The sequence below is a fragment of the Coregonus lavaretus genome, assembly GCF_964263955.1.
Source record: "Coregonus lavaretus genome assembly, contig: HAP1_SCAFFOLD_681, whole genome shotgun sequence".
NCBI classification, from domain to species: domain Eukaryota; kingdom Metazoa; phylum Chordata; class Actinopteri; order Salmoniformes; family Salmonidae; genus Coregonus; species Coregonus lavaretus.
This window is the reverse complement of record NW_028159223.1, coordinates 86,556-100,718: the sequence shown is the minus strand read 5'-3', so window position 1 is coordinate 100,718 and position 14,163 is coordinate 86,556. Positions and strand designations below refer to the sequence as shown.

General features: G+C 48.2%; 1 protein-coding gene across 1 annotated transcript; it reads left to right on the top strand.

Annotated features, from left to right (window-relative positions):
- Positions 1-6,665: 6,665 nt before the first annotated feature.
- Positions 6,666-12,069, top strand: LOC311123162 (maternal B9.15 protein-like; the record flags this gene model as incomplete). Its single annotated transcript, XM_084197426.1, has 5 exons — positions 6,666-6,838; positions 6,906-7,043; positions 7,440-7,555; positions 7,702-7,864; positions 11,841-12,069. The coding sequence occupies 5 exons, from the start codon at positions 6,666-6,668 to the stop codon at positions 12,067-12,069; spliced, it is 819 nt and encodes a 272-aa protein (XP_084053552.1).
- Between the last annotated feature and the right edge of the window lie 2,094 nt (positions 12,070-14,163).

Sequence of the window (14,163 nt, the reverse complement as noted above, 5' to 3'; positions counted from 1 at the left end):
GCAGACCCCAACCACTGTGAAGGAGGTGCAACAGTTCTTGGGTTTTGCGAATTATTACCGGAGGTTTATCCGGGGTTTTGGACAGGTGGCAGCTCCCATAACGTCTCTGTTAAAGGGGGGTCCGGTGCGCTTGCGGTGGTCAGCTGAGGCGGACAGGGCTTTTGGGAGACTGAAGGACCTGTTTACCTCGGCGCCGGTGTTGGCGCATCCGGATCCCTCTTTACCGTTCCAGGTAGAGGTGGACGCGTCAGAGGCCGGTATAGGGGCCGTTCTTTCCCAACGTTCTGGCACACCACCTAAACTCCGTCCCTGTGCGTTTTATTCTAAAAAGCTCAGTCCGGCGGAGCGGAATTATGACGTAGGAGACAGGGAGCTGTTAGCCGTGGTACAGGCCCTAAAGGTGTGGCGGCATTGGCTCGAGGGGGCTCAACACCCTTTCCTCATTCTAACTGACCATCGTAACCTGGAGTACATCCGGGCAGCTAGGAGACTGAATCCTCGCCAGGCCCGCTGGACTATGTTTCTAGCCCGGTTTGTGTTTAAAATCACATACATCCCTGGGTCCCAGAACGGGAAGGCAGATGCTCTGTCTCGGCGGTATGACGCGGAGGAGAGGTCCGTTGAGCCCACGCCCATACTACCAGAGTCTTGTCTGGTTGCACTGGTGGTGTGGGAGGTTGATGGCGAGATCGAGCGGGCGTTACGCACCGACCCAAGTCCTCCACAGTGTCCAGTGGGTCGGACGTACGTTCCGCTCGAGGTACGCGATCGCCTCATTTGTTGGGCTCATACGTCCCCCTCCTCTGGCCATCCGGGTATCGGCCGGACAGTGCACTGCCTTAGCACGAAGTACTGGTGGCCAACGTTAGCTAGGGATGTGAGGATTTATGTCTCCTCCTGTTCGGTGTGTGCCCAGTGTAAGGCGCCCAGACATTTGCCCAGGGGTAAGCTACAACCCCTGCCTATTCCACAACGACCCTGGTCCCACCTCTCGGTGGATTTTGTTACCGACCTTCCCCCCTCACAGGGGAATACTACCATCCTGGTCGTTGTGGATCGGTTCTCGAAGGCCTGTCGTCTCCTTCCCATGCCGGGTCTACCCACTGCCCTACAGACCGCTGAGGCTCTGTTTACCCATGTCTTCCGGCATTACGGGGTACCCGAGGATATAGTGTCTGACCGAGGCCCCCAGTTCACCTCCAGAGTGTGGAGAGCGTTTATGGAACGGTTGGGGGTTTCGGTAAGCCTTACCTCGGGTTACCACCCGGAGAGTAATGGGCAGGTTGAACGTGTTAACCAGGAGGTGGGTAGGTTTCTGAGGTCTTATTGCCAGGGCCGGCCGGAGGAGTGGGCGAGATACGTTCCGTGGGCCGAAATGGCACAGAACTCTCTCCGCCACTCCTCCACCCAACTAACCCCTTTCCAGTGTGTGTTAGGGTACCAGCCGGTTCTGGCACCTTGGCACGAGAGCCAGATCGAGGCCCCTGCGGTGGATGAATGGGTACGGCGCTCGGAGGAAACATGGAACGCTGCCCACGTACATCTGCAGCGGGCCATCCGTCGGCAGAAAACGAGCGCCGATCTCCACCGCAGTGAGGGGCCTGTGTACGCACCTGGAGATCGAGTCTGGCTCTCGACCAGAAACCTGCCCCTCCGCCTGCCCTGCCGGAAGCTGGGTCGGCGGTTTGTGGGGCCATTCAAAGTCCTGAGGAGGTTGAACGAGGTGTGTTACAGGTTAGAACTGCCTATTGACTATAGGAATATTAACCCCTCGTTCCATGTGTCTCTCCTCAGGCCGGTGGTAGCTGGTCCACTCCAGGAGTATGAGATAGAGGAGACTCCTCCGCCCCCGTTGGACATCGAGGGGGCTCCGGCGTACACCGTGAGGTCCATCCTTGATTCGAGACGCCGGATGGGGGGTCTTCAATATCTCGTGGAGTGGGAGGGGTACGGCCCGGAGGAGCGGTGCTGGGTGCCAAGGAGGGACATATTGGACCAGTCCCTGCTGACCGAGTTCCATCGGGGTCATCCTGCGCGCCCTGCTCCGCGTCGTCCGGGTCGTCCCCGAGCCCCGGGTCGGCGCACGGCTGGAGCCGCGCGTCAAGGGGGGGGTACTGTCACGGTTTCGGCCGAGGCTGCTCCTCTTCCTTGTTCGGGCAGGCTTCGGCGGTCGTCGTCTCCGGAGTACTAGCTGCCACCGTTCTATGTTTCATGTTCGTTTGGTTTTGTCTCTTTGTAACACCTGTCCCTTGTTTGTGTTTGATTGTGTTCCTATTTAGTTTCGTTTGTTTGGGTCAGGTGTTATGCGTGATTGTATATTGTCAGCTTGCCACAGAGGAGTTTGTTTTCTCTCGTTTGTTGTATTTTCGAGAGTTCGCACTGCGTGCGCTTTTTCTTGTTTTCCGCACTGTGTGTTGTGCGTAATTGTTCGCGCCGCCCGGTTGGGTTGGCGACTCTTTACCTGATTTGGATTTACTAAAGTCTGTTGAAGTCATCCTTGTTCCTGCGCTTGATTCCCTACACTCATCCACACACAGCACTCTGACACCATGAAAATGAACTTAATCCCCAAAAAACATTTCCACTGCATTTCAGCCCTGCCACAAAAGGACCAGCTGACATCATGTCAGTGATTCTCTCGTTAACACAGGTGAGAGTGTTGACGAGGACAAGGCTGGAGATCACTCTGTCATGCTGATTGAGTTAGAATAACAGACTGGAAGCTTTAAAAGGAGGGTGGTGCTTGAAATCATTGTTCTTCCTCTGTTAACCATGGTTACCTGCAAGGAAACACGTGCCTTCATCATTGCTTTGCACAAAAATGGCTTCACAGGCAAGGATATTGCTGCTAGTAAGATTGCACCTAAATCAACCATTTATCGGATCATCAAGAACTTCAAGGAGAGAGGTTCAATTGTTGTGAAGAAGGCTTCAGGGCGCCCAAGAAAGTCCAGCAAGCGCCAGGACCGTCTCCTAAAGTTGATTCAGCTACAGAATCGGGGCACCACCAGTGCAGAGCTTGCTCAGGAATGGCAGCAGGCAGGTGTGAGTGCATCTGCACGCACAGTGAGGCGAAGACTTTTGGAGGATGGCCTGGTGTCAAGAAGGGCAGCGAGGAAGCCACTTCTCTCCAGGAAAAACATCAGGGACAGACTGATATTCTGCAAAAGGTACAGGGATTGGACTGCTGAGGACTGGGGTAAAGTCCTTTTCTCTGAAGAATCCCCTTTCCGATTGTTTGGGGCATCCGGAAAAAAGCTTGTCCGGAGAAGACAAGGTGAGCGCTACCATCAGTCCTGTGTCATGCCAACAGTAAAGCATCCTGAGACCATTCATGTGTGGGGTTGCTTCTCAGTCAAGGGAGTGGGCTCACTCAGAATTTGGCCTAAGAACACAGCCATGAATAAAGAATGGTACCAACACATCCTCCGAGAGCAACTTCTCCCAACCATCCAAGAACAGTTTGGTGACGACCAATTCCTTTTCCAGCATGATGGAGCACCTTGCCATAAGGCAAAGTGATAACTAAGTGGCTCGGGGAACAAAACATCAACATTTTGGGTCCATGGCCAGGAAACTCCCCAGACCTTAATCCCATTGAGAACTTGTGGTCGATCCTCAAGAGGCGGGTGGACAAACAAAAACCCACAAATTCTGACAAACTCCAAGCATTGATCATGCAAGAATGGGCTGCCATCAGTCAGGATGTCAGAAGTTAATTGACAGCATGCCAGGGCGGATTGCAGAGGTCTTGAAAAAGAAGGGTCAACACTGCAAATATTGACTCTTTGCATAAACTTAATGTAATTGTCAATAAAAGCCTTTGACACTTATGGAATGTTTATAATTATACTTCAGTATACCATAGTAACATCTGACAAAAATATCTAAAAACACTGAAGCAGCAAACTTTGTGAAGACCAATACTTGTGTCATTCTCAAAACTTTTGACCACGACTGTACTATTAGCCATGCTCTCAATAACCCTCATATTGTCTCTGTCTCTGTCTCCCCTTCCGGAGGGCCTGAGGCTCTCAATAACCCTCATATTGTCTCTGTCTCTGTCTCCCCTTCTGGAGGGCCTGAGGCTCTTAATAACCCTCATATTGTCTCTGTCTCTGTCTCCCCTTCTGGAGGGCCTGAGGCTCTTAATAACCCTCATATTGTCTCTGTCTCTGTCTCCCCTTCTGGAGGGCCTGAGGCTCTTAATAACCCTCATATTGTCTCTGTCTCTGTCTCCCCTTCTGGAGGGCCTGAGGCTCTTAATAACCCTCATATTGTCTCTGTCTCTGTCTCCCCTTCTGGAGGGCCTGAGGCTCTTAATAACCCTCATATTGTCTCTGTCTCTGTCTCCCCTTCTGGAGGGCCTGAGGCTCTTAATAACCCTCATATTGTCTCTGTCTCTGTCTCCCCTTCCGGAGGGCCTGAGGCTCTTAATAACCCTCATATTGTCTCTGTCTCTGTCTCCCCTTCCGGAGGGCCTGAGGCTCTTAATAACCCTCATATTGTCTCTGTCTCTGTCTCCCCTTCCGGAGGGCCTGAGGCTCTTAATAACCCTCATATTGTCTCTGTCTCTGTCTCCCCTTCCGGAGGGCCTGAGGCTCTTAATAACCCTCATATTGTCTCTGTCTCTGTCTCCCCTTCCGGAGGGCCTGAGGCTCTTAATAACCCTCATATTGTCTCTGTCTCTGTCTCCCCTGGAGGGCCTGAGGCTCTTAATAACCCTCATATTGTCTCTGTCTCTGTCTCCCCTGGAGGGCCTGAGGCTCTTAATAACCCTCATATTGTCTCTGTCTCTGTCTCCCCTTCCGGAGGGCCTGAGGCTCTTAATAACCCTCATATTGTCTCTGTCTCTGTCTCCCCTGGAGGGCCTGAGGCTCTTAATAACCCTCATATTGTCTCTGTCTCTGTCTCCCCTTCCGGAGGGCCTGAGGCTCTTAATAACCTGTAGTGGTTGGTGATTGTTTTAGTAGTAGTAACAGCAGTAACAGGAACCATCCTGGTTCCACCTTGGCTCTCTCTGCCTCCAGTTGCCTGTTTCATCATATTACATTTAACTGGATTACTAAGTGTTACAGTAAACAGACAGAGAGACAGACAGACACTGTGTAGTGTCCACGCTGCAACCATTCTGGAGCTTCAGTTTCTCTCCTGTCTCTGTCTCATCAGGCTACTGTCCTATGGGAGGCTCTGATCAGCCATTCCAGGGCTCCAGTTTCCCCTCCAAGGTCTGGTTCTCCATAAGGAAGGGGTCCATGCCGCCATTCCAGGGCTCCAGTTTCCCCTCCAAGGTCTGGTTCTCCATAAGGAAGGGGTCCATGCCGCCATTCCAGGGCTCCAGTTTCCCCTCCAAGGTCTGGTTCTACATAAGGAAGGGGTCCATGCCGCCATTCCAGGGCTCCAGTTTCCCCTCCAAGGTCTGGTTCTCCATAAGGAAGGGGTCCATGCCGCCATTCCAGGGCTCCAGTTTCCCCTCCAAGGTCTGGTTCTCCATAAGGAAGGGGTCCATGCCGCCATTCCAGGGCTCCAGTTTCCCCTCCAAGGTCTGGTTCTCCATAAGGAAGGGGTCCATGCCGCCATTCCAGGGCTCCAGTTTCCCCTCCAAGGTCTGGTTCTCCATAAGGAAGGGGTCCATGCCGCCATTCCAGGGCTCCAGTTTCCCCTCCAAGGTCTGGTTCTCCATAAGGAAGGGGTCCATGCCGCCATTCCAGGGCTCCAGTTTCCCCTCCAAGGTCTGGTTCTCCATAAGGAAGGGGTCCATGCCGCCATTCCAGGGCTCCAGTTTCCCCTCCAAGGTCTGGTTCTCCATAAGGAAGGGGTCCATGCCGCCATTCCAGGGCTCCAGTTTCCCCTCCAAGGTCTGGTTCTACATAAGGAAGGGGTCCATGCCGCCATTCCAGGGCTCCAGTTTCCCCTCCAAGGTCTGGTTCTCCATAAGGAAGGGGTCCATGCCGCCATTCCAGGGCTCCAGTTTCCCCTCCAAGGTCTGGTTCTCCATAAGGAAGGGGTCCATGCCGCCATTCCAGGGCTCCAGTTTCCCCTCCAAGGTCTGGTTCTCCATAAGGAAGGGGTCCATGCCGCCATTCCAGGGCTCCAGTTTCACTCCTGTAAAGTTTAGAGCCGATGGGTCCTAATCAGACACACAACCTCACTGAGTTACATTGAACCTAAGATCACCTAAATGAATATTATATAGGCCAGTACTGAGTCTGTCTTGACAACATATCCCATCTCCATGGTGAATAACAATAACAGTATACCAGCTCTCTGCTTCCATCTAGTAGCCAGAGGCAGTACCACAGGCTGGTGCCAATCAGACAGGAAGTCACATCACCTGTGCTCTCCCATCACACCCAGATGATTTAAACGAGGTGTGTAGCAGCATGTCCTCTTACTGAAGATTCTACCTGCTCTACCTACCTACGACACAGTTCATCTGGCAGGCTGTTATCTGGAACAGATTGGCGACAGAAACAATAAGGTTTACAGCAGATGTGTTAGCTAGAAGAGGAGTAATATTATAATTTAGATGTTTAATTGTCAGTTTGTATTCTAAAGCTGCAGTCAGTTTAGTTCTGCCTCCAAGCATCTCCTGGATTACTAAGGTAGATTTAGAGTAACTGTTCAGACCGGTTTAACCTGGAGGTTAGTTTTAGGCTGTAGAGATGAAGGAGGAGATTGCAGCAGCTGTGTTCTTCGTGGCTCGGCTGGCGAAGCGCCATGGTAGTTTAGATGCTGAGAGCAGAGAGAGGTTTGCTGCTGCCCTCACCTCTGCTCTGTTTGAGACCTACAAGACCCACTGGTACCCACACACACCTGTCAAGGGACAGGCCTACCGGTCAGTACCCACACACCACACACACCACACCAAACACGGGCAAGATTGCCTCAATGGTTTTGTGTAGGTGCCTGCGTATGAACCACGCCCAGCGGAAGGACCCCGTGTTGGAGAAGGCCTGTGTCTGGAGTGCTGTGTGCTACGAGAACCTGGGGTTGCCACGGGAGATTACCATCTGGGTCGACCCGGGGGAAGTGTCCTGCAGGTGAGTTCTACAAGGTTCTACTGCAGACTCTAGGGTCTAGAAAGTTCTACAGCATCTAGGGTTCTAGAACGTTCTACTGGGCTCCATGGTTCTAGAAGGTTCCAGGTGGGTCTACTGTAGCCTCTAGGTTCTACTGTCTCCACTGCACCAGTCTGTTGGCGGACAACTGGGAAGCCAGGGTCATATTCATTAGGATACACTGTTGAAAAATGTTTTGATACAGTGTAAACTAATGAATACGACCCAGGGTTGTGTTCATTAGGGTACATCAGAGTTGGTGTTTCTTATTGGACCAGTTCAGATAGAACCTCCCTGTGCTCGTTCTGTTAACCTGGCCCCCAGGGGATGGGCTACTGTGCTGTGGCAGGAAGTAGTTGTGACGCGTTTCCTGTGTAGGTATGGTGAGCGCAGTGTTCCCTTCTGCGTGACGCAGGGCTGTCACTGTGGTGACGGGGAGTTCTCCCGCCGAGTACATGATGCCGTGGAGCGGGCTGCCTCAGACATCCAATCAGGTGTTCTGGTTCTAAATCTTAACTGCTTTTCTGTTTTACTCCTGTTTCTCAGACATGACGGTTTAGAATTCTCACCCTGATTATCAAATGTGTTACAACATGTATTTGAAATGTGTTTAAATAAAGCTTTGATTCGCTCCAATCAGGATCTTCCTCTGAGGGCGGGGACACCAGCATGAGTAGCAGCTGCAGCAGCCTATCAGCTCCCTGCCCTGCCCTGGGCCAAGCCCCCAACCCGGAACCCAAAACCATTCCAACAGTCAGCAACCCAAACAGTGTCTACCAGGTAACTAACACTCGGAGCTCTCTGTGATGTAACTAACCAGGGCACGGTTTCCCAAAAGCATTTTAAGGCTAAATTCATCGTTAGAACCTTTGTAGGAGTGTTACATTTCAGATCTGTTTCCCAAAACCATGGTTACTAAAGTTGAACCTAAAACACCCTACAGTTGATTTCCTCTGCCCCGGGGATATCTAATTGGCATAATAAAAAATCTAAGTTAGATCTGTTTTTTTTGCATTGGATGTCTCAATTCACTGCATATGCAGATGTCTCACTTCTGCATCTGCAGTGGACGAGCTAGAAAATCTGTCTTGCCACAGTTTGGCCTACAAACTACACTGAACAAATATAAACCCAACAATTTCAAAGATATTACTGAGTTACAGGTTATATTAGAAAATCAGTCAACTGAAATTAATTTGGCCCTATTCGATGGATTTCAGATGACTGGGAATACAGATATGCATCTGTCACAGATACCTATAAAAATAAAAAAATGGTAGCGGCGTGGATCAGAACAAGACCGTCTCTGGCGTGACCACCACTTGTGACCGACCGGATTGATTCGGTCTTATGTAGCAAAATTTGAATTGGAGTTTTTAACATTGGAAAAAAGTAGAATCAGAGCTCAAATGGTATATTATACACTACAGTTGAGGAACAATGGGAAAGTAATTCTGCTTTGAAAGTTGACTTGTAAACTCACATTAGAGAGAATGTTTTGGTAAATACCGGAGAGCTCTGTCTACACCCGTTCAGCATCGTTCACACCCTCTTAAGCCTTAGCCCCACCCATCTCTTTAAGGATTCACATGTGAGGCCATGTACTAAACAACCAAAGAGTTCAAGACTAAACATTCATTCATTACGTTCACATCATTTAGCAGACGCTCTTATCCAGAGCGACTTACAAATTGGTGCATTCAACTTATGATAGCCAGTGGGACAACCACTTTTCTTATTTTTAAAGAAAAAATTGTGGGTGGGGGGAGGTAGAAGGATTACTTTATACTATTCCAGGTATTCCTTAAAGAGGTAGGGTTTCAAGTGTCTCCGGAAGGTGGTCAGTGACTCCGCTGTCGTGGGGGAGCTTGTTCCACCATTGGGGTGCCAGAGCAGCGAATAGCTTTGACTGGGCTGAGCGGGAACTGTGCTTCCGTAGAGGTAGGGGGGCCAGCAGGCCAGAGGTGGATGAATGTAGTGCCCTCGTTTCAGCATTATCATGCTGAAACATGAGGCGATGGCAGCGTATGGCACAAATCCCGCAGGTGTAGAAGCAGGATGTGGAGGTCCTGGGATGCTGTGGTTACACGTGGTCTGGGGAGGTCCTGGGATGCTGTGGTTACACGTGGTCTGGGGAGGTCCTGGGATGCTGTGGTTACACGTGGTCTGGGGAGGTCCTGGGATGCTGTGGTTACACGTGGTCTGCGGTTGTGAGGCCGGTTGGACGTACTGCCAAATTCTCTAAAACTAAATATTCCGTATGCACATCTGATTTCTCTCAAATTTTGTGCACAAATGTTTACATGCCTGTTAGTGAGAATTTCTCCTTTGCCAAGATAATCCATCCACCTGACAGATGTAGCATAACAAGAAGCTGATTAAACAGCATGATCATTACACAGGTGCACCTTGTGCTGGGGACTATTTATAAGGCCACTCTAAAATGTGCAGTTGTCACAACACAGTGCCACAGATGTGAAGTTTTGAGGGAGCGTGCAATGGGCATGCTGACTGCAGGAATGTCCACCAGGTGCTGTTGCCAGAGAATTGAATGTTAATTTCTCTTCAATAAGCCATCTCCAACGTCATTTGAGACTCCCAACCGCAGACCACGTGTGTGAACGGTTTGCTGAGGTCAATGTTGTGAATAGTGTTCCCATGGTGGGGTTATGGTATGGGCAGGCATAGGCTATGGACAACGAACAAAATTGCATTTTATCGATGGCAACTTGAATGCACTGAGATGCTGTGGCGAGATCCTGAGGCCCATTGTCGTGCCATTCATCCGCCACAATCTCCTAATCTTTCAGCATGATGATGCACGTCCCCATGTCGCAAGGATCTGTACACAATTCCAGATAGCTGAAAATGTCCCAGTTCTTCCATGGCCTGCATACTCACCAGACATGTCACCCATTGAGCATGTTTGGGATGCTCTGGATCTACGTGTACGACAACGTGTTCCAGTTTGCGCCAATATCCAGGAACTTCCCACAGCCATTGAAGAGGAGTGAGACAACATTCCACAGGCCACAATCAACAGCCTGATCAACTCTACGTGAAGGAGATGTCTTTCTGCTTGAGGTAATGGTGGTCACATCAGATACGGACTGGTTTTCTGATCCATGCACCTACTTTTGCAGATCTGTATTCCCAGTCATGTGAAATCCATAGATTAGTGCCTAATGAATTTTTCAACTTCCTTATATGAACTGTAACTCAGTAAAATCGTTAATTGTTGCATTTTTGTTCAGTATATTTAATGTAGCCTAATGTGCACAATATGCCATATCATTGACTTAGGTCATATTTATTATAATTATAGGGTAAATATTAGAATGAGCCAAAGGTGATATCTCTCTAGGAGCTGATCCGTTGTCAGTATTGTGGGCTAATTCTAATGTTAAGGTAAGATTTGAATGGAGAAAGCTGACCTGAGAGCAGCGCTGCCTTTCGAGCATATCAGTATTGGCGCATGCCTCAACGACACCCTTACCAAACATTCTCTCGGAGTGGTGTTTTTGGGGAAACCCATGGAAAATCTTAGGATGTTGTAGGAAAGGTGCATCTTTAAATCACTCCTAAGAGTAAGTACCATAACTATTGGGAACCGATAGCTCAGTTGGTAGAGCATGGTGCTTGCAACGCCAGGGTAGTTGGTTCGTTTCCCACAGGGGGCCAGTATGAAAATGTATGCACTCACTAACTGTAAGTCGCTCTGGATAAGTGCGTCTGCTAAAATGTAAAAAAATCCTGTAAGGAGTGTGTAATGTAACTAACCAGGTTCTGGTTTCCCTTAAGCGATTGTAATAATCATTTTTTGATTAAAAAAAAAGTTTTTAATGATTCATCTTAACTACAACTGCCGACGATGTACCCTGTGTTTCCCTGAACACCAGGCAGAGAGAATGTTCTGAGGCAGTGTTGCAACTGATAGGATCGAAAGGCTGCTCTAGGATTAGATTTCTTAATTTCAAACCTTACCTTTGAATTATTCCACAATACTGATGGATCAGCTCCTAGAGAGATTACCACCTACGGATGCAGACTCTGATGCGTCTTATTCTACCCAATACAAATGCACTAAATCACTGATTTGGCACTTTGCGCAGATGTTAGGCTACACATGAAATATATTGAGACAAATTACAAACCGTAGCCTACAAGTAGCAAACTAGAACTACATTTATTGATCATAAAACATATTTAATTATTCTAAATGGGCCTATAGCCTATTTTAATGCAGTCATCCATTTTTAATTTGAAGCATCTTATGTTTGTATCAATCGACATTGACAACTTTTATATTTGTAGGCAACTTTGTACTGACGGTCTGCGGTCACAGAGACTAAAAAAATTTGATTTTTGTTTAGTGGAAATCTTCGGTGCATAAAATGACGTTGGAGTGCCAAAACACATCTAACGATGCAGTGGTTATATTACTAGTGTTTAAGTGCAACTTTAGTAGCTATGGTTTTGGGGAAACTGCTTGGAGATTTAACGATGCTTCTACGAAGATTCTTACAATGAACTTGGCCTTATGATGCTTTTGGGAAACTGGGCCCTGTAAGCTCTGGGGGTTTAGATACTCTTGTTGTGTTCAAGACCTTGTAGAAAAATGAGTTTCCCACTTGGAGAATATCAGAAACAACCAATCGGAACCTCTATGCAAAATGCACACAAATGAACTTTCCGAGTTTTCTTGAACACCAACTGATGTTTTCAATAACTTGTTGAGATTTAGATGCTGTGTAACTCTCTCGCTCTGTTCCAGTTCAGTGAGTTTGCTCCAGCGCCATCCCCTCCAGCCTGGTCAGCTTACCCCAAGAGGAAGGCCTTCCCTGGGGACAGCTACCCTCCTCACGGCCCCCCCTCTGGACCTCAGTTCGCCCAGCAGCAGCACAGCCAGTTCCTGCCTCATAAAAGCTTCAAACCTTACAGAGCCACCTCCTCCTTCAATGGGCCCAGACAGGACAAATACCACTGGGTCAGCAAGAACCGCTCCTAGAACCCGCTGGACCTTAGAACCCATTACATAGACCCCACAGGGCTGCTCGGAGCCCAGGACACTTTAAAATACTAAAGGTTTTTAAAAAAGTGTGAATTTATTTATCAAATGGTTAAGCAATGCTGTTTATGCATTTTTAAAAGTTGCACAGTATTTTAATTTAAAAAATGTTTATGTTGTCTTAACTATTGTGATAAACTGGATAAGATTGTCTGAATAAAATGATCCGTTTTTTTAAAACTGTAGTGTTGGTTGGTGTCTAGGGCCTTTTCCTCTGAACACAGTTGGCAATATACAGGTTTACATTTGGCCATATTATTCAGGTTAATTTGGTTGGTGCTTGAAATTAAATGCACTCGCACATCTGAGCGGTCTTCTTGCAGGTATGTGGGAACAATGCGAAGCGAAACCCACACTGCTCTTTCTATCTCTTTTATTCAGCCTTGCATGTCAGTCTCTTGGCCTTCATCAGAGCTTTTGTGGAAGTTCATTCCACATCCTCAAGTAGACTTCTATTTTGCCCCTTTTATCAAAAGTGTTGGAAAAACTTGTCAGTCTGACTGGCATGGTGTCTATAGTGTTCTCTCTGGTCTGCAATCTGGTTTCCGCTCAGATTATGGATGTCACTGCAACCTTAAAGGTCCTAAATGATGTCACTATTGCCCTTGATTCTAAGCAATGTTGTGCTGCTATTTTTATTGACTTGGCCAAAGCTTTGATACGGCAGGCCATTCCATTCTTGTGGGCCGGCCAAGGAGTATTGGTGTCTCTGAGGGGTCTTTGGCCTGGTTTGCTAACTACCTCTGTCAAAGAGTGCAGTGTATAAAGTCAGAACATCTGCTGTCTCAGCCACTGCCTGTCACCAAGGGAGTACCCCAAGGCTCCATCTTAGGCCCCACGCTCTTCTCAATTTACATCAACATGGCTCAGGCAGTAGGAAGCTCTCCCATCCATTTATATGCAGATGATAGTCTTCTACTCATCTGCCGCCTCCTTGGATTTTGTGTTAAATGCTCTACAACAAAGCTTTCTTAGTGTCCAACAAGCTTTCTTTGCCCTTACCCTTGTTCTGAACACCTCCAAAACAAAGGTCATGTGGTTTGGTAAGAAGAATGCCTGTCTCCCCACCGGTGTGATTACTACTTCTGAGGGTTTAGAGCTTGAGGTAGTCACCTCATACAAGTCCTTGGGAGTACGGCTAGACGGTACACTGTCCTTCTCTCAGCACATATCAAAACTGCAGGCTAAGGTTAAATCTAGACTTGGTTCCTCTATCGTAATTGCTCCTTTTTCACCCCAGCTGCCAAACTAACCCGGATTCAGATGACCATTCTACCCATGCTAGATTGGCAGGTAAGGGTGCTCTCGAGGGCTAGATGTTCTTTATCATTTGGCCATCAGATTTGCCACCAATGCTCCTTATAGGACGCATCACTGCACTCTATACTCCTCTGTAAACTGGTCATCTCTGTATACCCGTCACAACACCCACTGGTTGATGCTTATTTATAAAACCCTCTTAGGCCTCACTCCCCCCTATCTGAGATACCTACTGCAGCCCTCGTCCTCCACATACAACACCCGTTCTGCCAGTAATATTCTGTTAAAGGTCCCCAAAACACACACATCCCTGGGTCGCTCCTCTTTTCAGTTCACTGCAGCTATCGACTGGAACGAGCTGCAAAAAACACTCAAACTGGACAGTTTTATCTCCATCTCTTAATTCAAAGACTCAATCATGGACACTCTTACTGACAGTTGTGGCTGCTTCACGTTATGTATTGTTGTCTCTACCTTCTTGCCCTTTGTGCTGTTGTCTGTTGCCCAATAATGTTTGTACCATGTTTTGTGTTGCTACCATGTTGTGCTGCTGCCATGTTATTGTCATGTTATGTTGCTACCTTGCTGTGTTGTCATGTGTTGCTGCCATGCTATGTTGTTGTCTCAGGTCTCTCTTTATGTATTGTTGTGGTGTCTCTTGTCCTGATGTGTGTTTTGTCCTATATTTTAATTGAAAAATATACACTGCTCAAAAAAATAAAGGGAACACTAAAATAACACATCCTAGATCTGAATTAATTAAATAATCTTATT